This window comes from Polistes fuscatus, unplaced genomic scaffold (assembly GCF_010416935.1).
Source record: "Polistes fuscatus isolate 324 unplaced genomic scaffold, CU_Pfus_HIC Scaffold25, whole genome shotgun sequence".
Classification (NCBI taxonomy): Eukaryota; Metazoa; Arthropoda; class Insecta; order Hymenoptera; family Vespidae; genus Polistes; species Polistes fuscatus.
In genome coordinates, this window is record NW_025113102.1 from 572,264 (window position 1) to 597,302 (window position 25,039).

The following is a 25,039-nucleotide window of genomic DNA, read 5'->3' on the forward strand; positions in this document are numbered from 1 at the left end:
ATTCTTATATTTCTTAAAAATAAACTACTTAACATTTTACAAATTATTATATCCTAAAACTGTTATATTCAACACACGTAATCAAAACAATACTCTATTGTTTGATTTGAATATAAATTTTATAATATAACTATTTGTAAAAATATTGAATCCAATTAACTTTTTAAAAATATAAGAAGTTTTCGTAATATTATGTAAAAGATTATGAAAATTAACGATTGAATTGTTGAAGAAGTTCCAATGAAGGGACGAAACGTTCCAAAAGATTTTTAAACTGTCCAACTTCCCTGTGACACTTTTATTAATAATTCATATTATTGTTTTTTTAATCCTATTGTTTATTAATTTTAAATGTAATTAAACCACGAGATAAATGGGGGGCTTACACGATCGTGTACTTAATAAGAGAATATTATACAGAGATCTAAACTTCAATTGTTAATATTTTAACAAAAGGAAGTATAAATCGTAGTTCACAAAATTGTAGTTTTTATTCGATCTTCGAATTGTATTTAAATACATCGATGGCGAATCATTTTTTGCTTCTTACTTTTTTATTGCTTTTATATCGAACGAGATAGTAAAAAATTTTATATTTACAAGTTGGAAGATAAACATTTTGTTTTTAATGTGTAAAAAGTGGTATAATAATTTAATCAAAATTGTTTTAATTTTTATATGACGATTTTATCTCGATAAAATGATTTAGTAATTTATTTTTCTTTTTTTTCTTTTTCTTTTTCTTTATAAATAATTTGTTCTGTATGGCTAATAAATACGTGAGTCGGTGAATAGAAAAGTTTTGAGTCTACGTATAACAATATAACGAAACTATTGTTTCTATATTAGTTTAAAACTTTAAAAAAAAAAGAAAAAAAAAATTCCACCCATTTATTAAGAAATTTATTTTTATTAATAATAATCATTAATAATAGTTTAAACATTATAGAATATTTACGGGTAGTGTATTTTCGTATACTTTTACTTCCCCCCCGTGAGTTATGGGATTCGCTATCATTGGTCCATACATATTGAATAATTTATAAGCATAATTCTTACATCTAAGGAAAAATAATAAATGAAATCTTGTCACGAGGACAATAATTTAATAGTTTCAACATTTTTCGATTAATCTTTTCTTTTTTTCTTTTTAATTTATTAATCATTTATTAAGTAAACATAAATAAATTTCGCAATGGTTAAAATAATTCATTTTTTTTTTTTAATCATCGAATATATAAAAACAAATGATTAATAATATTGAAATTATTTTATTGTACCCTCCTGACATCGCATCATTTACAAATTTTTGTTTTAATTTTATTCTTCGACGAATGTGCACAAATTATGTGCCCGTAATTATCTGAAATAATTAAAAGGCATTTATTGTGATTCGTTGAAAAAAAATATCAAATACGAAACTGTAAATGCTTTTTTTTTAAATGATCTTGATTTTGAATTATCAAATACTTAAAAATTTATAAAACCAAAAAAAAATAATTAAATACGTATAAATATTTAAGTGTTTGTATATGCGTGTGTGCGAGTTGACAAATTTCGAGCCTACTATAGTTAATCATTTTTTTTCTCATATGTACGAATTATTGTATTTAAATTTATTTTACCACCTTTCTTTTCTCTCTCTCTCTCTCTCTTTTCCTATAATTGTTTTTATTTTTGAATAATACTTTTATTTCCTTTTATTAAACTAACGTTTTATTTCTTACACAATCTTCTAAATTCATTTTATATTTCGCATTCATTTTATAATTATTATTATTTTTCTTAAATTTTAAATTATTAATTTAAAAAAAGCGAACTGAATTTCATCTACGCGTCATTGTTTCTTATAAACAGAAGGAAAAAAGCAAAAAAAAAAGAAGAAACTAACAGTTGTCTCGTATAAAAATACGTTTTTTTTTATTTTTTTTTTTTTTTTTTTTAAATAAATCGATGTCACGCGCAGTTAATAATACAGAATTCACAGATATAATTAATAAATAAATGACTGCCATAATCCACGATGAAGAAAGACAAGAAATGTATACACTCAAATATACCTTTATAAAATAAAACGCGATTAAAAGTAACGTGAAATTATTTTTTTGTATTTTTTTTCATCTTTTTTTTTTCCGATACTTTCTCTTCGTTATTTTTTTTTTTCTTTTTTTTCAGCAAAACAACTCGTCGTTCGCAAGGACGACGACGACGATGGTTGTAAGTGGAGTAAAAGAAAAAAAAGAAAAATGTTTAATAAGTGAAATGATAAAAAATTTCCCACGACGATCTGCAACGTGACACAACGAATGAACGAACACGTACACGTACACATACACATACACGTACACGTATACGTTTGCATGCTTTGTTATGGTATGCATTTCTTTTCGGCCCACCTAACTGAGAACTACCGAGTTCCTGTTTCTCTGAAGGAGGTGGTTCACCTTGCCCACAAGCCGCACCCCTCTTGTCATAAGTACTTCAATATTTTTCCAATCTCCTTCGTCACTATGACACTCGTTTCGTATCGTTTCATTTCTTACACACAGCTTTTTTCTCAGTTTTAAGATAATTTGTTCGCATTTTTTCATCAGGGTCACGTTTATATTTAAAAAAATTACATTATTTTGAGGTTTCAATATGTTCGTTAATCAAATTCGTATATAAACAATATTTGTTGTTTCAATTAGTTTATTTGAAATATTTCATTGTTCATATACAATAATAAAATTAACATTGCATTATGTTATGTTAAAAATAAATTAATCCAAACGTGACACTCGGTTTAAATTTAAATTTAAACTTTTCAAATATCGATTATAGTTTTTTGAAAAATTATTTTCTTTTTTCCAGACCTTGATTTTAGGAGAAATATATATTATTAATTAAATAAAATATATTATTTAAAAGTACGTGGTATAGATTGAAATAAACAAAAATTCAAATGACAATAATTATTAAATTTATTTCTATGGTTTTTTTATTTTAGTAAATGTAGTAAATTTAAAAATGTGACCCCCCTCCTCTCTCTACCCCCATAAGAAAGTTCTAAGTTATTCCAAGATTTGCATTTAATACACTATATGTTAAACGTGACCCTGATTATTATTCACGAGTCAACAAATGATTTCTCACTTTCCTTCCGCTAGTTTCTAACGGTGCCTCACATGTGTCCTTTACTTCATCTATTATATTCAATCATGATAAATGAAATTAGATATTGAAACAAGATTATAAACGTTTATCATTCGTCACGTTGAAAGTTTAGATGTCTTAATAGAATACGTTCCAAGTTTCATATTTTCAATTTCATTCAATTCGATTCAATTCATTCATTCAAATTCAATCTAAAAAATATTACGCAATACTAAATTTTCTTACGAAGTATCATGTGATTTATTTTAATAACATTTGAATTAGGAATGTCGGACAAGCATCGTGATATATCGTGCAGTTTACCTAGCAATGTGTTCGTAGATGAACATAAACGCGTTAGGTTCAGAAAGTTCCCAGGAGTGTAAGTAGTTCATTACGAAATCTTGGTAAAAGGTTACAGGATGAAAGTGAGTTTGACCTGATGAGAAAGAAAGAGAGAAAGAGAATGGTAATCCTAGGAATTACAGGCGTGGTCTTTGAAAATTACAAACCAAAAATTCGATATATTCGATTCGTTTCAAATTGATCTGAATAATGTAAAATAAGAATGCAAAAAATAGAAACCGCGTATGAATAATAAGTAGAATTATATAATTCTCTGTAATAACATAGATTTTTCTTAATCAGTTAAGATCATGTATCAAGGTCGTCGTTGTTGTTGCTGTTGCACTCGACTGATTTCTCAACGATACGTTTGCGCATAATAAAACTATTAAGTATTATACTTAGTGTTAGTATTTCTAATTAGAATGAATCTTATTAGTTAGATCTTTTTAACTTTTGCTAAAGGTGTAAGAAAATCCATCGGGTGTCCTGTTGAAACTAAGTTTACCGGGCGGATAGAATCTGTTGGGTGATGCTGGTGGGTTTGTAATATCGTTGTATCTTTGAATAGGTGTTCCTGGCACGGTAGGTTGATATTGTGGTCTGGGGCTAAACGAGGGTATAGATTGGATTTCCGGTGATGTGTATCGTGCCTGTGGACGATATTGATATTGGGGTTGGGGTTGGTGGGCTTGATAGACGGCTCGTGGGTCGTATTCCGGTTCAGCTCGTGTTTGATACTGGGTGGTTGGAGGAGCTGGCCTATAAACTGGTGGCGGGGGAGGTGGAGGAGTCCTATAAGCTGGTACTTGTGCTGCTGGTGGTTTATAGTCAGGAGGATTATACTCTGGTAATGGCACGTACTCCGGTTGCGGTGGTGTTTGTGCTGGTGGTACAGGAATATGATCACCACTTGCCTATTCCCAGATAATAATGCATAACATTTAAATTATTTTGTCTTTTGTTTTGTTTTGTTTAATCGTAAGAGGAGGGGTCTTACCTGAAAACCATTCTTTCCAGCTGTGTAAGTTACTGTACGCCTTTGTCCAGTTGGGTCCACGTAAGAATAGGATCCACGACGGTCACCGTTAACGTCACTTTCTTCTTTAAATTCAACACCATCTTCTTGAGTGTAAGCTGCACCAAAAGTCCCGTCACCTGATAAATATCTGGCATCGCTTAAGATTGCTGCTTGTTGGTGTTCCCGTTGATATTGACAACTTGTTAATACGGCAAAATATGCCAATGATATCTAAAAGAAAAAAAAAGAACAAGTTTTTAAATATTTAAAAAGATATATTATTTTTATATTACAATAGAAATATATTTTTTTTTTAAATAGTATGTAATATAATATATAAAGGAAGTAACTTACGAGAGTTTGAACAACGAACATGTTGAAACTTTGATGGAAGGAGAGAAGAATAGGAGTGATCGCAGAATAACTGAAACTCGTCGTTTTATATACCAGATCCGATCTCGTACCCCTAAAAGACCTTGATGCTCGCCCTCGCGTTCGCCAACATGCACTTTGCATCTCCTGCCCCTTCGACGATGCACCGAGAGTGCATCGCAATTTTGCAATTGAATTTTTTGTCATCGTCGGTAACAAATCTATTAAAGTTTTCTTCCATACCGACGTAGGATAACGTAACGCTTCTTTATTACCGACATTTCGGTCGGTATAGTAGAAATCTGTTTAACCACAGGAGAAGATAAAACAGGAATCCGTCGAATATTTTTGGTTTTCATTCAAGCGTAGAATCAGTACGCAGGAAAGAAAACATTTTTGTTTGTTCTTTTATATACGAGATGTATCTCGAAATGGAACGTTTGCGTAATTACATTCTCCTCGTACGTCGTCGTATCCTCTAATCTTTGCGAAATCAATGTTTCGATCTCGATCTTTTAAATGAATCTCTTACAGCAGGTATCCTTTTAAGAGATTGTAAAAAAGAATGACGAAACTTTGAGAGAGAGAGATGGATTTACGATTAAACGTTAAGTTCCATACGAATAGAAAAAAAAATCGATCCCATTTCTCATACTTATTTGAGAATACTAAGTTATTAAGTTACTTTTTCGAATGTAATAACATACTAAATTATGTTCTTTATTATTCCATGCATGGCGGAATATTCACAATCGACTTTCACCGGTAGACACACACGTTCTCTCGTTAAATATTCTCATTTTTCTCTTTCGGCTGAGCAATTTCACGCGGATTTATCGGAAATATATACGTTTCCGTGGTATCGACGGTTCTCATAATAAAAAACACGGGTTATCTGCTTTCCGCAATAAATGATCGTAAAAGTAAACGCACGAAGAAATTGATTATATGATTTTGATAGCGTCCTGGCTCGGTTTACCGTGAAATTTCATGGCCGATTTTGAAGAATCCTTTGTGCACTAGCGTGAACTCCTCCTAATCGTTTGGTTTGTCTCATTTACGCGAACTTGTTGACTTAATTGTTAAACATAAATATTATTTCAGATTATACTTAAATATTTTTCTTATATAAAAAGATTTGTATTATTTAATAAAATTATTAGGGAAAATTAAAAGGGGTTGTTTGTTAGCAAATAAATTATTTGACCGGTCCGATTAATTTTGATTAGAAAAATTCTACAATATTGTATAATAATAATAATAATAATAATAATAATAATAATAATAATATCGCGTGATATATTATAATTATTAAGTTTGGATTATTTGAAATATTTTTCACTTATTAAAAGCGGAAGAACGTTGTTCGTACGGAGAAAGGAAGAATTTGCGTCACGGATATGAACGTGCCTCTCGAGATAAGGAATAAAGGAATCGTTTCCTTGAAATATACGATTATTACTTACGTCCGATTTCAATTGCGAGCCAGGCCCATGTTAGATTTAATATATGTCTTGTCTATATGCAATATATTCGATTTAAATTTATTATTTAAAATTACTATTGGGGATATAAAAAAAAGGGATAAAGAATAGAGTGATCTCATCGTGACGATAGATTCAATTATATTTCTCAACAAGATAGTTTTTAGTAAAACGAAAAATTGTTTTTGTTATATGTCGAGCTCAAAACTTTTCAACCCATCCATGTATAAAATCCCCCCCCCACTCCAAAAAAGAAATATTAATTCGACAAGACAATTAATTAAAATTGTTCAAATATTTAATCGAAGTATTGAATAAATAAATCGTACAATTGTCAATGAAATAATTCGTACAATTGAAATGAATTTTCTGAATAAAAAATATTGCTCAATAATTGAGCAACTAATGTGAAAATATGAATCATCTTCTTTCTTAACTTTTGTGTTATAAAACGTATGCAGGAATGGGTTTGTAGGGTTGGTGGGGCTAGGGGAAGGGAAAAGGTAGGATGTAATAAAAAAAAAAAAAAAGAAAAAAAATAAGAGTGAAAACGAAGGAGGGGTTTTTTTTGTAACAATTTACGATTCCTCGTTGAAACGTTTGATATTTTTTTGTCCTCTTTAAAATATCGTTTCTTAGATAATGACGGCCAATGTTTCAAGTTTAAAATACAACAGTGTCGAATATGTAATTATCGATAGTTAAGAAGGTTAACGATGAAAATCATAGGCACACCTATTTTTTCATCATCATATGGTGGTTTCGTCATAATGTATACGAGTTCAGGTAAATTCTCCATTCCGGATCTATTTATTTATTTGAAGTATTACGAGAAAAATGACGAGATAGGATTATTAAACTATTCAATTATCTTAATAAATTTTCATGGTTAAAAGAGCTTAACTTTTTAGCTACGTTTAGTAATCTATACAATTTATATTAGCATTCTTAGATTTCACTTTCACGTGTAGATGAAATGAAATTAAACGAAATCATTTCATCTCGTTTCTCTTCTTGAAATTTCAATTAAAAAGAAGAAGAAGAGGAATAAAAAAAGGAAGAATAATTAACCTAATCGTCGATCATTCGCATTGAATTAATGTACCATAATAAATTGTGAATGAGCATTATTCAACGAAAGAAACAATTCATTCATCATTCATCAAAGTATACCCCTTTCAAACAGGTACAGGTCCAAGTATAATAATTACAAAAACTTCAAGATTATAATATCAAATCAAATCGAAAATCCAAATGTTAACAATTTGAATGCTACAATAAATTCACTCACGTCAGCCGACCTGTTTAAAACCAACAACACTTCATTGCGTAATCATTTATCTCTCTAAACAATAAACGTTCGGGAACATTTACCTTCACGGATTTCTGGAAAAATCGATAAAGTCGCGTAAACGAATTATTATCATCGTTTGACGTTTACAACTGCTGTTCTCTTTTTAATGACCACGAGATAATAATTTTAGTATCTAATTTTGTTGAAAGGGAATCTAAAAAGAAAGAGAAATAAAAAACAGGAGGGGGCCTAGGACAGAGAATAAAGAGAGGAAGGAGGAGGAGGAGGAGGAGGTTGTAGGGGTAGGGGGATAGGGGGAGGGGGTGCTTCCTAGTGAGATTTTATAATAGAATTACAACATAGTCTCTCGCGAATTATCTTCGACGTTTAAACCAATAATATTCTCGAAGATTGTGTGTGTGTGTGTGTGTGTGTGTGTGTATGTATGTGTTGGTTGTATTCGTTTTCTTTCTCTCGTTTCAGTCTCTTCCCTGTAAAGGTGGAATGAGTTTGAAAAGTAGACAGGCAGCTAGCTAGCTGGTAGCTGGTTGGTCTGTTACGTGCAATTACATTGGTCATCTATATATCATCCCTGGGAGGAGAAACTATATAGTAGTCGGATTCTTCGTAGTTTGGTTGATTCCTTCGCGTTTACTCGAAGTGTTCATCCACGTACATCTCTGCTCTCAACGAATTACCTTTCACTCTTTTCTTTTCTTTTTCATCTTTGTTTTTCATTTTCATTTTTTCTTACGTTCATTCGATCGATTCAAAAGTGAGATCCAACATGATTTTATTATCCGTGAGTGTGTTGTTGTTACTTTTTTTTTTTTTATTTAGATTATATTGTGATCAATTTTATTGTACGATATTTTACATAGTTTTTTTATTTCTTTTTTTTCATTTTATTGTTTTAAATTATTTTCTTATTTAATATTGTTATATGGTGGAATTATTATTTGGTTCGTTTTTCCTTTTGTCGAAAAAGAAGTGATTTTTTATTACTTGTATTTGAATACCAGTACAGTTTTGGTAATGATTGTTTCACGTTGTTCATTCGAACAAACGTGTTTTTGTTAAATTGTAATCCTTGTTTCATTTCTTTTTCTTTTTTGGTAGAATTATTCTCGTTCGAGTGAGTTGAAAATGTTTTTAATCCAACGTAGAAACAATTTTCTTGTTTTTTGATATCAAGTTGAGTTTTATTTTTAAAAATTTGACCCAATAATTGATTTGTTATTTCTATCCTTTTTTTCTAGGTATTTATTTTAACATTAGTTAGCACTGTGTTAGCTCAAACCGATAATTCGACTCGTTCGGTTCGTGCTCCTCAAGGTGCACAACTCAACTACGATGATCCAAGCGGTTAGTTTTTTATTTTTTCTCTTAAAACATTTAAAACAGTTTGTGTTATAAACCAAAAATAATGAAAATAATTGATATAAAACTTATTATTACTATATTTCTATTCAAAAAGATCTTACATATGAATCTTACATATATATTAATTATATATACTATAAAACAGATTAAAATATATTGCGTACCATAATTATTATGAATATTGAATGATTTCCTACATTTAAGGCTCGAAAGTGAACTGGAAATTCTACGCACCTTACAATCAACAACAACGCGCTCACCTGGAGAATCCTCAACGAACCCAACGAGCCGAGACTGCGTTAACTCAAGCGCAAATCCCATCAGCATCAAATCAACATCATCATCAGCAACGTTTGGTCCAGTCTCATCATCAGCCAACGCAAAATTTAATATCAACACAACCGGAATACAAATCATACGCATCGGTACCAATACATATTAAAGAATTGATACTTCAGACGTATCAACCACAACGACCATACGTTGACCCATCGTCATTTATCTATCAACAAAGTGAACCACAAATTCAACAAACTAATGCCCGTGCTGATTTTTCTCATTCCAATCAATACGAAGCACCCGCTACGAAATATCAATCGATCGATGACAACAGATCTGCTTCTACGAATTATGATTACAACGATGGTTTGACTAAATCTCAAGGAAGAGTCGATTATAAACAAGATTATGATCAACATACTCAAAATACTCAACAACTTCAACATCAACAGGCACAAATTCAGCACCAACAACAACAACAACAACAGCAACACATTATTGGTATTACTGTACCGGTTGAAACTATGCCCGTTCAACCAGTACCTAAATTGGTCATCGACAAGAACATGCCGCAAGAAATTCAACAGTTGTTACAGTACCAAGCTCAGATACCCTATGATGTCATAGCTAACAGAATAACTTACAGACCAAAAACCCTGTTCATTCCTAAACCGATTCCGGACGACTCCAAAGGATCCTATTATTACAAAAGTAAGATTTATTTCATGAAGGATGATAACGTTGACGAAATTGAGAACACCAAACCGGTCGAGGAAAGTCAACAACATTGATGATCCCTAATTTTTATTTCGTTATTTTCATTGATTTAAATGTCACATTTTGTTTTGTTTTTTTTTTCTTTTTTTTTTTTTTCAATCGAACGACGACATTGGGCAATCATTTTTTGATCGCTCAATTATTTTTTTTTTATTTTATTTTATTTTTTCTTTTCATAGTTTCTAATTTTATTTAGGAATAAGAAATAAACAAAGAGAAAATGATTTCCGCTCGTGTCGTTGTCTCTCTCTCTTGCGAGATTCGTAATTCCTTTCGAATACTTGCTTCCCCCTTTTCTTTTTTTTTTATTTCTTTCTTCTCGACTTTCACAAAAATCATACGATTGACGTTACGAGAACGTTAATTAAATTTGAATGAACATCTAATCGTTAATTAAATTTAAAATTATTCAAACGTTTTGTCAAATATTTTTCTAATAACATTCCTTCGTAATTTTTTATTTTATGTATATTAAATAAACAAAAAAAATACAAAAGAATATTATAAAGATATTATTATGATTATTTTTATTATTATTATTATTATTATTATTAATGGTTAACATTTCTCCGGATATGAAAGATAATGTAAAACGATCTACTTTCGTATGGCCTTCATGGTCTTTGCAAATAAGTTTATACCACCATACTCACGAGTTTTCTTACACGCAATTCTACCACTTTCGTTTTTACTGTTCACCAACAATACTCGACACTTTTCTAACACTCTCGTGTTCCATAATTTGTTCTCGTTTTGTTGTCTACCACATGCCAATGGCATTTGTGGTTATTAGATACACTTAGACAAAATTTATAATTGTTTTGTCAAAGATACGCTTTCCAGTTTTTATTTTCTCTCTCTCTATTCGAAAAGTTTAATTTTACTTTACTCAATTTTTATTTTATTTTATTTTATTTTATTTTATTTTTTTATATATTTTATATATATTTTATTTTATTTTATTTTATTTTATATATATTTTATTTTATTTTATTTTATTTTATTTTATTTTATTTTATTTTATTTTATATATTTTATTTTATTTTATTTTATTTTATTTGACCAATACAAAATTTCTTTCCTATGATTAAAATATTTTTTTCTTAATTATATTTTAATATCTTTTTTTTTTTGGATTAACAAAACATTTGGATTTAAACAAATAAATTGATTCTCGATTGAAATTAATTTCAGATCATTCGAATCGTTTTTGTGTCCTTTTTGTTTTTCTTTCTCCATAAAAACATTTCTGAACGAAGAAAACTAATTTAATTACTTTTTATCTTCTGTTTATTTACTTATTTATTTATTTATTTATTTCGTTTTTTATTTTCAATTTAAATAAATAAAAAAATCAATGACCAGATATTATTGACAGGTAATTAAATTAATTGAATCTACGAAGAAATAAATAAAACTATTACTTTCCACGAGATCAAGTAGATTATATAAAATTGAATTGGATGTTGACACAGCAAACTGGTATGTTTATAGATGCATCTTATGCATCTTGTGCATCATTATGCATTGTAACCTTTGAATCGTATGGGAAACTCGCATCCACGCGACATTCCACAGGATGATTTTATTGCAAATTTATCTACTCTTAACTATCACTTTTATTTCTTTAACATTTATCTTGCTTATCGATACTTCAATCGATTTAAAATAAAAAATTAGAAAAAGAAAAAAAGAAAAAAAAAAAGCAAAACTTCAACGCTACTTCGAAAATGTTTGTCCTCATTTTATTTTATTTACTTTTAATTCTTTTTTTTGTTTTTTTTTTTTTTGAAATATTATTCGAGCACAAATCGTAAAATGAGATTACCTCAGGAACGGAAACTTTCGAACTGCATTGAGGAAACTTTCACCGTGCACGACTATGTCGCATAAGCCTCTTTTAACGAGTTACTATTGAAAAAAAAAAAAAAAGAAAAGAAAAGAAAAAGGAACCAACTAGACTAATCGTAAGAAAAATAAACAGAACAGAACAGAACGTGTTGCAAAAAAAAAGAAAAAGAAAAAGAGAAAGAAATTTTCTTCGCAATTTTTGTGACTCTCAAAAAGTGCATCGGACAAACAAATCAAACGAAAATTGCACGCGTGCAGTAAATTGCATGGAAATATTGAAGCTTTTTGTTGCATAACAAAAACCAGTAATTTAATTGGATAATAATCTGTAAAATTCGATAATTCATTTCACGGAAACTTCTCGCACACCCACACAAGTATGCCAGAGAAATGAAAAACCATGAATTAATTAAATCATTCGATTCAAATATTTAATCCGTAAGATAAATCACAAAACACGCACACAAACAGTGTTATTTATATACAATTATTAATATATAATTAATAATAATATAATAAATATTATAATAAATATTAATTTATATACAATTATTATTAACTATCCGGAAGAAAGTTGCATATATTTAATAAAAAAAAAAACAAAAGTGTGTGTGTGTGTGTGTGTAAAATAAAATATATTTAAAAAAAGAAAATAGTAGTAGTAGTCACCTAACGACACGTTTTGATTTAATTTCATTTAATTTCATTTAATTTAATTATTATTATTATTAAATATTATTTGAATTTGATTTACAAGTTGAGATTAGTTTGTAATAATTTGAAAAGCTTGATCATGCGAGGACATTGACTTAGGAAATTGTAATCGATATCTCGATACCTGGACTGGGAAGTCGAGTGTACGATAAAATGGGCAAGATGGAGGTGGAGAGAATCACACATCCCCGATTGGAGTGAGTGAGTGCATGCTCGGCCCCCTTTTACATTCACCCGGGGTATAAAATTCTTCTGGTGACCGCGCGCCCGCCTCAGAAACACTCCACCCTTTTGAACGCATAGACACCACCATTGTTTTCTCCTAATTCACCATGAAATTACACGTAAGTAATATTAATTAATATTAATTTTATTATTTAAATATTGTCATTAATTTGTGATCACTTGTCATATACGTCAAATCACAAATTGCAACTTTCTTACTTCCTTTCTTTACCCCCTTTCTTTCCCCCCCACCCCCATTAATTTTCTACCTTTTTTTTCTACGTGTATTCTTAACTCCTTTTGATTCATGTTTAATTACGCGAAGAAGAAATTGGAGAGTTTATAATTTTCTATGAAATTTCTTTCTTTTGTTAATTATTATTTTGTTCTTATTTCGATGTAATTAAGTTAATTAGATGATTATTATATTATTAGGAGTTTATTAGATTTTGTTTGTTAAATGTTCAGGAAATTGTAAGTTGTGTTATTTGTATTTGTTGTGTTTAGTTGCTTGTAAATTGTGATTTGTGTGTATGAAGTGTGTGTGTGTGTTTTATTTTTTAATAGTACAATGTTATTGTATTAATAATTTATTAATTATTGTGCAATATATCTTGTGAATATAACTCAATTTATTTCTATAACTTAATTTTTAAAAATGATTCTTTATTTTATGTATGTATATATGTGTGTGTGTGTGTGTGTGATTTAATGTTTTTGTTTTAATTTATTTATTATATTTTCTTTTCGAATTTGATTGAATAAATTTTAATGAGCACGGAACGCGATTAAAGAAAAAAATTCGAAATGAATATCAACTCACCCCATAGATTTCGTTATATGATTTACCATTTTGTTTTTTTTATGGGAGGGGAAAAACAAAACTGCTCTCACTCGTTTCTCTGATCGCGATGAAATTGCATTACGACACAAATAACTCCTTTCAACGAGAAAGAAAATGAACGGGAGAACGGTCAACGTTTCTTACGGTAATAACGTGTCTATGTCACGTTAATTAAACACGAAGAAAATTCTCTACAAATACCGTTTTTCTAATTACAAATGTGTCATTTTTTTTTTCTTTTTTTTTTTTTATAACTCAATTCAAAGTATTTGTCAGTATATTTTCTCTTACGTTGCAACAAAATATTATTCAACGAATAAGTCGGTTGGGAAAGTTTTGAGCTTCGTTAAAAAATAAATAAACTAAATTTTTTTCTTTTTTTTCTTTAAAAAAAATAAGTATAGTTGAAAAAAATAAATTCGACGAATATTTTACGATTTTTGTTTTCTCTGTGCAAGGCTCAAGACTTTTCAACCCCCGGTTTATTTAAAAGTTATATTTTTAATTTAAATTATATATTCAATTTAATAATTATTACATTTTATTTCATATAATAATAATTATATAATATTATTTATTATAAAAAATGAAAAGGTTTAACGAGAGATAAGAAAATACCTTTCTACACCTCTTTCTACCTATAAATGGAATTTTCTTTATTAATTATTCACAAACGTTTAGCCAGCAAGAATATTTGAGTTTCGTAAGTACGTATGTGAAAAAAAAAAAAAAGAAAGAAAAAATTATCCTTCCCCCTGTTCGAACGATTACGGGGTGTTTTCTTTTTTTTTTTTTATCGTCCAATCACAAGCTAGGCGTGTCTCTATCGAGACAATTTATAATTTAAACTTTCTAGTTGAACGACTAAACTCGTTGCTAATAATATTTGCAATCATTTTCGTTCTTTATATAAATTTTTATAATTTTTTTTTATTTTATTTTATATATTTTTTATTTTATTTTATTTTTTTATTATTTTTTTTTAATTATTAATTATATTTATTAATTATTTTTATTTATAAATTATTTATAATAAATATTAATAAATTAAATATTATAAATTAAATGTAATAAATAATATTTTATATTTATAAGTTTCAAGGATTAATACTTTCGTTTTTAATATAATTTTTCTTTATTTTATTATATTTTATTATATTTCATTTTATTTATTTTTTTGTAATTTTATATTTTATTTTCTGACGTTTAGTTTTATTATACAAATTACCATAGAAATATTGTTACAACTGTATAAAGTATGGCAATCATTTACCTTTCCCTTGGCTAATATTAAAACTAACTAGAAGTTCTTACGACTGGTAACTTACACTCGACTTCAAACTTTCCCTCGTCGTGAAACGAGAAAGGAGAACCATGCTTAGAGATATAGCCAACAACGTAACTCTCATGTTAAAACCGGCACAAGCGTAATCAGTCGATCAAGTTTTTCTTTTCTTTTCTTTTTTTTTTTTTTTTCATTACTATTTTCCCTTTTACAAAACTCAGAGTTAGATAATCGATTGGAGAATTCATGTTAAATTGGACGAAAGTATAATACGAAATGATAGAATTTTTCTTTTATTTAATTCATTGTATTATAATAAGAAAGTGTGGGAGATAAACATTTGAGATGAAATTGACGATAATTGAAATGGTTTGAAGATTTTAAATTTATTTGTTGCTTTCGTTGGGTTCGAACAGGTTTTGTTACTAACCGCCCTTCCGGTATGCCTGGCACAATTTACAATTCAGGGAGCCAGCGACGGGAATCGAGTATCTCAAGGTCTTAAGTATAGTGAGGAGAAAGGGATTGAATATACTGACCAGAGTGGTAACTATTATGCTATTCTTAGTATCTCAATATTTGTTTATATATTTTGGATATTTAATATTGTTATTAATTATTAATACAAATTTTTTATTATATAAATGATCATTTAATTTGAAATATTAATTATTAGGATAAATTATGTAATAAACATAATATTTTTAATTATAATATTTAAATATTGAATATTATATAAATAAATGATAATTCAATTGAAAATATAAAACGTTAACATAAATAATATTGAAATTTATTTTGATTATTTATAGAATCCTTAGGAGCAGGAGATTTTACTATCCAAGGAGCAACAGATGGTAATTCGAATTTTAGGATCCAAGGGGCAACTGATGGACACTCGAATTTCCAAATCCAAGGACCATCTCAAGGTGCAATTTCGACGTTCAACGTTCAACCACCTACAGATGGACACAGTCAGTCGGTTATTAGAGGACCATATGATGCTAATCAGGCTGCTCAATCTAAATCCCTTCAGTATAACGATCCCAGTGGTATACAAAATTCCTCATGGATTTATTTTGCATCTTTTAGAAAATGGTTAGAAAAATCAATTGAATATTTTTTGGTTGTTGTGTTACATAGGATTGAGAGTCAATTGGAAATCGTATGGGCACGACCGACAACCAAGATTACGTCAACCACAATCAGAACTTCATTACGCTGAGCAAACAGCATCGGCAGCACCCCAACGAGCAGCACCACCACCACCACAACCCCCACAACACCATGCACCAGTTCACCCACCAATTAACCAACCATCTTACAGGCCCTACAATGATGCACCAGCTCAGATAAAACAATTGCTTCAATTCCAGGCACAAATTCCATACGTCAATGCAATTCCTGAACAATTCAGGTATACCTTAAACGTTTAATCAATCAAACAGTTCAAGCAAACTCAATTGAAAATTGATTTTCATTACAGATACGATCATTTGGCAGCTGCACAGGCCCAAGCACAGCAAGTTCAAGCCAGTTATCAAGAAGAACCATCACCAAGACCGGAATATCGTGGATCGAAACCCCGTGGACCACCCAGACACCGAAGACAAGCACCTCAACAACATCACCAAGCTCGTCAACAACAACAACCAGCTCAACAACCGCAATATCAAAGATTAACTCAACCACCGGTAGAACCTACTCCCCAATACTCAACCAATTTACCGAATAATTTGCAAGCCCTTTTGAAGTATCAAGCACAAATACCTTACAACATTATTGCAAATCAAATCAGATACGTACCCGATAAACCTTACGTACCACAACCTATTCAACAACAACAACAACAATCCAGAGCTTCACCCCAAGCTGCTGAATATCAAGGCCAAGGTGATGCCTATCAAGGTCAAGCTAGCACGTACACCCAAGCACACATAAACCCGTATCAGGGATACCCTCAAGAACAACCTGGCTATAATCAGGGACAAGGAGTTCGTCCTGTTACTGAAAATCAGTACTGAATTGGTACGAGTGTGAGAAAATTATTGTAATAGTTCGTTTGAAAAAAAAAAAGTAACTAGTACTCTAGTAACTTTTTTATCTTCTCTTTCTTCTTTATCATATTAATTAAAAAATAATAGGAGTTCGTATGTGGCGAAATCGTTAATGGTTCTCAATGTTATCACACACAATCGCAGTATAATTTATTATTTTTAATAATTATTATTATTAGTATTAGTATTATTATTATTATTATTATATTGTTAAGGTAATATTATTGAGTTATATACAATTTCTTCTTTTTATTTTCTATTTAATTTTCATAGCAAATCAAATGGGGGACAGTAGAGTATGGAAATGTGTATGAGTTTGTTTTTTTAATGCGAGAGATTTTAATTGTGCGTGAGTGGTTAGTTTTTTATCTACTATTTTTTTTTTTTTTTTAATACAAATATATATTTTTGATTTATTATTATTATTATTATTATTATTATTATTATTATATTACCCATGTTTTTTCAATAAAATGATAAAGTACTTTAATAGAGACACGTGTCACGTGTTCATGTGCGTGAGTTGGCGGATACAATTGTTCGATATCCTTCTGTTTGAATTTTTATTTTTTCTTTTATTTTAATTTGCAACACAATGCGTGTTCACACAAGTAAATATATATATTTTTCCTTGAATTTTTGTTGAATTAATAACACAGTGATTTATTGTCATTCAATTCGCATAATTGAATCGATATCAAAGTTGATCATTTCTAAGTATGAAAAGTACAATTTGCAAATAAATTTTGTAAAGATCAAAATTACGATTTATAAAAATCGACGACGACTGTCTCGCACGTTTTTTGTTCTTTTTTTATTTTTATTATTATTATTGTTATTTTTTTGTACTTCACGTTTGTACAATCACTTAAATGCGTGTTAGATAAATTATGTCTAAGGAATTATGTCAACGGGAGAGATCCTGTAAGAATTTTTGATAGAGACACCAAATGTCTCAGTTCGAACAACAAACCGGTTCTAGAAACTAACGATTATACAATTATTATTAAAAATATTTCATGATAAATAAATCGATTGATATTTATCGCGTTTGAATTATGCTACGGAAATAATCGATCGTTACGTGCTTTATAATTAATATTTTCACATTTATTTGTTTTTATTTCTTATTTAAATAATATATTTATTTATTGAAAAGTAGAGAGTTATGGGTTTTCTGGTTACGTATGGTTTAATATCATTTGTTAATATTTAGGAATTTGATATAAACTTTCACGAGACTGTAAGATTATCTAAACTGGTTTGGATTAATAAAACAAAAAATAAAAAGAAATAGAAAAATGTGTATTGCTAATGATATTTAACTTCGATTAAGTTATTTATTTATAATTTGTTTTCTTTTTGTTTAATATTAACGTGGATTAGATAATAATATCGGTAACGTTTACGACAATTTTTTTTATAATTATATACGTAACTAAATGTTATTAATAATTCTAATAATTACACACACACACACACAAATATATATATAAAATCTTGAGATAGTATAAATAAATTATACGATAGAATAATTATACAATAAAAATTGTAATTCAAATCAAATACTTTTCTCATATTTTTGAGAGAAGAACAATACTTTAAAGAATGAAATTTTAATTTTAATTTTTAATTTCTATTTTTCTCTTTTTATTAAAAAAAAAGTATCACGCGTATAACTCTGATGAAAAAGTTGAATAATAAAAAAATAATGGAAATACACATTTTCCAATTTTCCTTATCTTTCTCTTCCATAATATTATAGAAAGATAGATCGTAATCGATACGTTTCTAGTATCGTGTTTAACTCAGTACAGCAAGAGTTCGAAACGGTCACTTTTCCTTCTCTCTTTCTCTCCCACAATCTCTCATTCTCTTTCTCTTTTACTTTGTGAGAACGTGAAACGCTTCCTATAGCAGTCCAGTCTTGAAATGTTTCTTTTGCTAGAACTCGGTCGTGAACCTACATACACGCATACCTGTACGCAATAAAAATAAAAGTCAAATAGAAAGATAGAAATAAATAAAGAAAAAAAAACAAAAAGAAAGAGAGAGAGAGAGAGAGAGAGAGTGAAAAAGAGATAGTTAAAACGATCTCGAACATAAGAAAATTTTCTGTTTCAGTTGGCCGGCATCCGATCACTTCCTGACTCGATCCATATCCAAGTTACGTGATTCCAGTTGGGTGTGGGGTTACTTGCCTATACATGTAAGTAACTTACTTGCTAAGTAACTCACCTATACTCGAAGCTCGAAAATCTCGGATAGAAAAAAAGAAAAGGAAAGAAAAAAATGCCACCTTCTGAATCGACGAACCGTGAAAGCTGGTGGTGGTTGGTTGGTTGGTTGGTTGGTTGGCCTATTGCTCGTTGGGTTATTCTGCAAACGTTGCTAGCCCATATAGAAGTGAATCGGCAAGGAGTTCGCAGTTTATTTCACGACACCGTTCTTTACTAAATATTCTTATCATCAGTCAGATTTAATACACCAGTGAATAATAAGAAAAATCAATTGGTTCCTTCATCATGAATTTCCTCGTAAGTTTTCGTCTTTTTTTTTTCGTATCATTTTATCATACAAATTTGTTCGCGTTTAATCGAATCGATCATTTATTTCTAACTCGTTCGAGCAAATCTCCCATAATAACTTTTACCATCGTTAACGGTGAAAGTATTTTCTCATCGTTTAACTATGTTTTCTTCGTACGGTCAATTAATCTTTTTTACGAATATTGGTTTCCGTGATTTACGTCCGGTTTACTCTCGTATCCCCATGTATGATCGATTTTTTTTATGGATAAAATATCAAAGTTTTTTTCTTATTGCTTTATTTTTCTTTTTCTCTATGAATTAGATCGCTGGTAATTCATTTTTTGTTTGTAAGTTTGTTTTGTAGATCTGATTGAACGATCGGATACGATCAGATGTTATTAGATTCCAATATGTGTTTATGTTTTTATTAGATTATTATATAATATTTTTTATTTTATATTTAAATAATATTTATATCGATAACTTTCTCTACTTTTAGATATTTTTACTGGTAATCTTTCCTATTTACGTAACTGCCGATGTTCTCGGTGATCTCCTAGGTGAAGAATTGTATCTAGTTGGTAAGAAAACTACAAACATATTTCCTAATCAAATTTATATCACGCGCGTGAATTATTGTAATTAAAAAAAAACCCATAAATCAATTAATTCTCAGATCACATTCGTGAAAAGAGACAAACTCATGCACAACAACAACAGCAGATCAACTACAGGCCATATTCCCAAGCACCAGCACAAATAAAACAACTTTTGGCATCCCAACAACTTCGTGATCCTTTGGTACACATTCCCGCCCAACCGCCACCACAATTAGCAAATGGACCCAGACAGGAACCAGTTTATCAGAGCCAGGCTCAAGTAGCTTCCTATAGGCCAGAAGTTCGATTAGGTTCGGCACCACAGCAACCATCTTACAAACAAATTCCAGTAGCTCCGGCACAATACAGGCCACCCGCTGGTGCTGGTCAAGGACCTCAGGCTCGTCCTCAATACCAACCTGGTCCTATTCAGGGTAATTATCAACCACAGGCACAAGCACAACCGCAATACTCGAAACAATTACCCTCGGACCTTCGACAATTATTGCAAATCCAAGCTGGGTTACCTAACGCCATCCCACATGGTCGACAAGGTTAATCATTGATCAAAAACAAATCATCATACAAATTGTATCCTTATTCCTCTTATTTTTAATACTTCTTTTCGTACGTGCTATCGATTTTCATCAAATAAATAAATTCATAATATTTCGAGGAATGTAATATCAGAAAAGGGAGGTTCAAATATTCTTAATCATCGATTCATTGTCTCATCTTTATCATACTCATTAAGTAAAACGAGTTTGTATTCTAGGTTGTGTGGATTTATTGTCCTTTTTTGTATTTCCCATAATCCATTTCCAAAAAAAAAGAAAAACAAAAAACAGACGTAAATTAATTCCAATGTCATTGTACGATACGTTGAATGAAAATAACGTTTATGGGGTATCACAAATAATATCTTTAAGGAATGACTAATAATATACGTGGTTGAACGAACACAGGTGCTCCTAGCTATCCTAGCACGAATTATAAGTTTGGGTGGAAGGGAAGGGTCCCTTAATTCGTCACTCGAGGAATCAAGGTATCATCGCGAGTACCGCAAAAGAGGGGCGTATTTTGCGTACGACCAGGCTATGCCCTTCTTTCCCTTTCCCTTTCCCTTTCCTTGTCCCCATTACCACTCGGCTGACTGGACTGGCTGACTGGCTGACTAGGTAAAGCTAGGTTTAACCTATGCGTCTACATATGTGTTCGTATTTGTGTTTGTGTGTGCGTGTGTGTCTGTTTCTTCTTCATCTTCCTTCAGCCTAGCACACGCCCGAAAACGGACGGCGTGCAGTCACACCACCCCGCCCCGATTTTTACCTTCGTGTGCATCCCTTCAATGCATCCCTTGATGCAGCCCTCACCGACAAACAGGGAAGAGGATTAGCGAGTCCATTAAAGTCGCGGACTCTATTATCCGGAGGGCACGGCCACGGTGACATCAACCGCCCTTTTCACTGGCGTAGGACATACTTTATTTCTTTTCACTTTTTTCCCCCTCCCACCTTCTTCTTTTTTCATTTTCATTTATAATATTTCCTTCATTCTTTTTCCTCTTTTTTTTCTACATTAATTTGTTTTAATCTAATCGTAAGATTGTTATTTAACAAATTTCAGACAAACGTTTTTTTCTCGTAGTTTAACGCAATAATAATTATCATGATTATTATTTTAGTTAGAAATTTGATTAAAATTCACATTTACATTTAATCTTCATTTTATTAATTATTATCGATGAACATTTTGTTGTTTTAATCTTTGTTTTAATCTAATCGTAAGATTGTTATTTAACAAATTTTTCTCGTAGTTTAACGCAATAATAATTATCATGATTATTATTTTAGTTAGAAATTTGATTAAAATTCACATTTACATTTAATCTTTATTTTATTAATTATTATCGACGAACGTTTATTTATTTCTATATACGTTTTAGATTTGATTATTTTGTTTAAGGTGGAAGATAAAATATAGAGGAAAAAAAAAAAGTCTAAATGGCGCCATTGGTAGGGTACGAGGAGGAGGGGGTAGGGAGGGGGGTTCGTAGAGGCAAATTACAAAGGGAGGATTACCGGCAGCTGGACTACTACCAGGCATGCATCTCTCTCTCTCTCTCTCTCTCTCTCTCTCTCTCTCTCTCTCTCGTAGGTCCTTTTCGCGAGCTAGCGAGCCATCCACGTCACTCAAGAGTCCTTTGTCCTTCGACGCATTGGTAACATAATTATCGGAGTTATAGCAAGCCAAAACCCAAGCCTTACCACCTAAAGGGGGCCGCATGTGACGAGCGGTTAGGTTCTGTGACACCACCCGTATATCTCTGTTTATGTGCCTTTCTGTTTCACTTTCTCTCTACACGTTTGTGACACACACATTTTTATTATTTTTATTATTATTTATTATTATTTTTTATTCATAGATATAAAATTATCTATTTATTATTTATATTTTGCATGAAATGTTCTTATATCATAGGTAAGCGCGTAAAATGTGCGTAATTTTATCTGATTTTTTGTCTACATTTCTATATAAATATTATTTGAGATAATTTATAAATAAAATAAATAGAAGAATGTTAAAAAAGAAATTGTAACAGGTCAGACGAATTAAAATTGCATTCGAATTGTGCAGTAGAGTTTCGCGAAAGTGGATAGAAAATTACTTGCACGCTTTGTGCTCCTAATTATACCTAGTTGATACAACACACACACACACACAGATAGATAAATGTATAAATGTATGTACATTATTGGTATACAGCTTTCGAACGTGCCGAAGTATTTTCCAAAGCGAGGTCGTTTCATAATCCTACTATCACTTGGCAATCCGGAGTGTCACGTTTCTCGATCTAAGAAGGTGCCACGACAGAGAAAGAGAGTGGAGGATTTTTCATGTTAACCTTTTCTCAATGTTTCTCCTTCATCAAATCAAATGAACAGATTTTTAAAACACACATTTCTGTTTAATTCGACAGAACAATCGGTTCAATTGTTCACCTAATTTTCATACTCATATTCATTACTTCATACTTAATATTCATTTATAATAAGTTTGATTTGAAAGTTTGTTTCCTTTTTTTAAAAAGACATACGAAATTCGTTCAATTATTTTGAGGAATCACACTTTAATCTATCATTTTTCAAATCATATTTATCCAGACACTTTTTTAATAAATCATTTATTCTCGAATTAATCGTCAAACCGTATTTCGTAATGTTTTTAAATACACGTAGGAGAGTAAGTATACTTTGAAGTAGAATTATGAGCGTGTGAAACGGGTTGTGGTTTGCCAGAGAGTGATTCCAATAATTGCGTCTAATCCTAAGGGTTGGTGACACGCGGCATCAAATCCCGAGCAATCCTTCCTCTACCTTCATCACCCTGATGTACATACGTTGGTATACTGGTTCATAGTAAAATGGCATTAACGATTATGAGTGGTGGATTTCTTTCAATAACAGACGGCGTTACGCGTATATGATTTTTCTTTTTTCTTTTCTTTTTTTTTTATATCTTTCAACAAGGACCATACCTAAAGTCTTTAATAATCCTTCGTGTCACGTACAGTAAATTATAAATCTACAGAAAAATAACAATTAACACACTTGCACGCACGCGAACCTATTTTTTCGTATATTTCACATAACCTATAAAGTACATATCTACCTACCGTTACAATTAATTCAACGAACAATCAAAAATACTTTTAAGAAAGGGAAAAAAGAAATTAGGAAATATAGTAAACGTTTAGTATATATATTTTTGTTCTTATTCTTCTCAAGGTCGGAGATTTACCCATTGTAAGAAGAAGGTAGACCGGAAAAATCCAGCATGGCCGTCGACGGTTAACAGCCAATCGTTGCACGTACGCTGATGACAGCTGCGCATCCCTCTTTGATGGTAAGAGAGCAAAAGTTGGAAAGAGAGAGAGAGAGAGAAAGAGAGTGAGAGAAACAAAGATAAAATAAGACAGCTTGGTTGTTCCCTTTTTCCTCTTGGTTTTGAGACGAGCAATGTGGTGGTGTGCTCCCTAACTTTCTGATTTTTGCCTTACGAAGTCAGCCATTGTCAGAAGACTAGTTCGTGTGGTCTTAAGGTATAGGTTGTACCTTCTTTTTAAAAAAGGGATCTACAGAGATTGTCTATTTCAATACACACACGCGAAGTTTTTTTTCTTCTTTTTTTCCAATCGTATTTCAATGAAAAACTATCCGGTTGCGTTGAAATCTTTTCTATTTTGATCTATCAATTCCTACCAAGTATAAATTTTTCTAATTCTGTCAGTCAGAATCGGTGGCAGAATTTTGATGAATTTCGAAAAAGTCATGAAAAAAAAGACTCCCGAAAACAAAACAAAATACAAAGTAAGAAGTACAAATAAAAAAAAAAGAGAAAAATAATAGTTGAGACGATCAAATAAGAGGCTTGAAGTGAATCTTACGCGTTCATTGGAGGAGGGGTTCTATTTGGAGTGATCGACCGATATAATTTATTCGGACAATGAGTATAGGTCCTCGTTGATCTACTCTACCAACCCCCAAGCTTGATATAGATAGAAAGAAAGAAAGAAAAAAAGAGAGAGAGGGATAGAGCATCAGTGTCATGTACGGTGATGAGCCCCTCAATGACAGCGAGCAACATAATCTGTTCCCATCGGGCAAGTAGACATAATGGGCCGAATCGACGGTAGACAACAATGGTAGGGCATTTTACAGGAGCCCGGTTGGAACTTGAAAAAGCCTTGCCCATATACCCTTCGACTAAGAACGTAGAAGAGAGAGAGAGAGAGAGAGAGAGAGGAGGAAGGAAGGAAGGGGGAGGGATGTTAGGGGTAGGC

The 25,039-nt window shown here is 30.8% G+C and overlaps 4 protein-coding genes across 4 annotated transcripts; 3 read left to right on the forward strand and 1 right to left on the reverse strand.

The window, feature by feature from the left end:
- Positions 1–3,372: 3,372 nt before the first annotated feature.
- LOC122518547 (extensin) lies at positions 3,373–5,024 on the reverse strand. Its single transcript, XM_043637538.1, has 3 exons — positions 4,856–5,024; positions 4,481–4,732; positions 3,373–4,397 (listed from the first exon to the last, which is right to left on the reverse strand). Exons 1-3 carry the CDS (start codon positions 5,015–5,017, stop codon positions 3,930–3,932), a joined length of 882 nt encoding a protein of 293 aa, XP_043493473.1. The 5' UTR covers positions 5,018–5,024; the 3' UTR covers positions 3,373–3,929.
- A 3,414-nt stretch (positions 5,025–8,438) lies between these two features.
- On the forward strand, positions 8,439–10,154 carry LOC122518629 (putative cyclin-dependent serine/threonine-protein kinase DDB_G0272797/DDB_G0274007). The gene is made up of 3 exons (XM_043637676.1): positions 8,439–8,453; positions 8,911–9,016; positions 9,239–10,154. The coding sequence occupies exons 1-3, from the start codon at positions 8,439–8,441 to the stop codon at positions 10,102–10,104; spliced, it is 987 nt and encodes a 328-aa protein (XP_043493611.1). The 3' UTR covers positions 10,105–10,154.
- Positions 10,155–12,832: 2,678 nt separating this feature from the next.
- On the forward strand, positions 12,833–19,340 carry LOC122518546 (chromatin modification-related protein eaf-1-like). The gene is made up of 6 exons (XM_043637537.1): positions 12,833–12,999; positions 15,426–15,555; positions 15,822–16,061; positions 16,153–16,426; positions 16,496–17,037; positions 19,191–19,340. The coding sequence occupies exons 1-5, from the start codon at positions 12,988–12,990 to the stop codon at positions 17,031–17,033; spliced, it is 1,194 nt and encodes a 397-aa protein (XP_043493472.1). The 5' UTR covers positions 12,833–12,987; the 3' UTR covers positions 17,034–17,037; positions 19,191–19,340.
- An 80-nt stretch (positions 19,341–19,420) lies between these two features.
- On the forward strand, positions 19,421–20,970 carry LOC122518548 (alpha/beta-gliadin A-V-like). Its single transcript, XM_043637539.1, has 3 exons — positions 19,421–19,603; positions 20,097–20,178; positions 20,274–20,970. Exons 1-3 carry the CDS (start codon positions 19,592–19,594, stop codon positions 20,753–20,755), a joined length of 576 nt encoding a protein of 191 aa, XP_043493474.1. The 5' UTR covers positions 19,421–19,591; the 3' UTR covers positions 20,756–20,970.
- The last annotated feature ends 4,069 nt before the right edge of the window (positions 20,971–25,039 follow it).

Coding starts and splice junctions, on each gene's coding strand:
- LOC122518547 (XM_043637538.1), bottom strand. CDS start 5,017: ATGCAAAGTGCATGTTGGCGAACGCGAGGGCGAGCATCAAGGTCTTTT. Junction 4,733..4,855: donor TGTTCGTTGTTCAAACTCTC/GTAAGTTACTTC, acceptor TTTTTCTTTTAG/ATATCATTGGCATATTTTGC. Junction 4,398..4,480: donor CTGGAAAGAATGGTTTTCAG/GTAAGACCCCTC, acceptor ATCTGGGAATAG/GCAAGTGGTGATCATATTCC.
- LOC122518629 (XM_043637676.1), top strand. Junction 9,017..9,238: donor CAACTACGATGATCCAAGCG/GTTAGTTTTTTA, acceptor CCTACATTTAAG/GCTCGAAAGTGAACTGGAAA.
- LOC122518546 (XM_043637537.1), top strand. Junction 16,062..16,152: donor TCAGTATAACGATCCCAGTG/GTATACAAAATT, acceptor TGTGTTACATAG/GATTGAGAGTCAATTGGAAA. Junction 16,427..16,495: donor GCAATTCCTGAACAATTCAG/GTATACCTTAAA, acceptor TTTTCATTACAG/ATACGATCATTTGGCAGCTG.
- LOC122518548 (XM_043637539.1), top strand. Junction 20,179..20,273: donor TGAAGAATTGTATCTAGTTG/GTAAGAAAACTA, acceptor ATTAATTCTCAG/ATCACATTCGTGAAAAGAGA.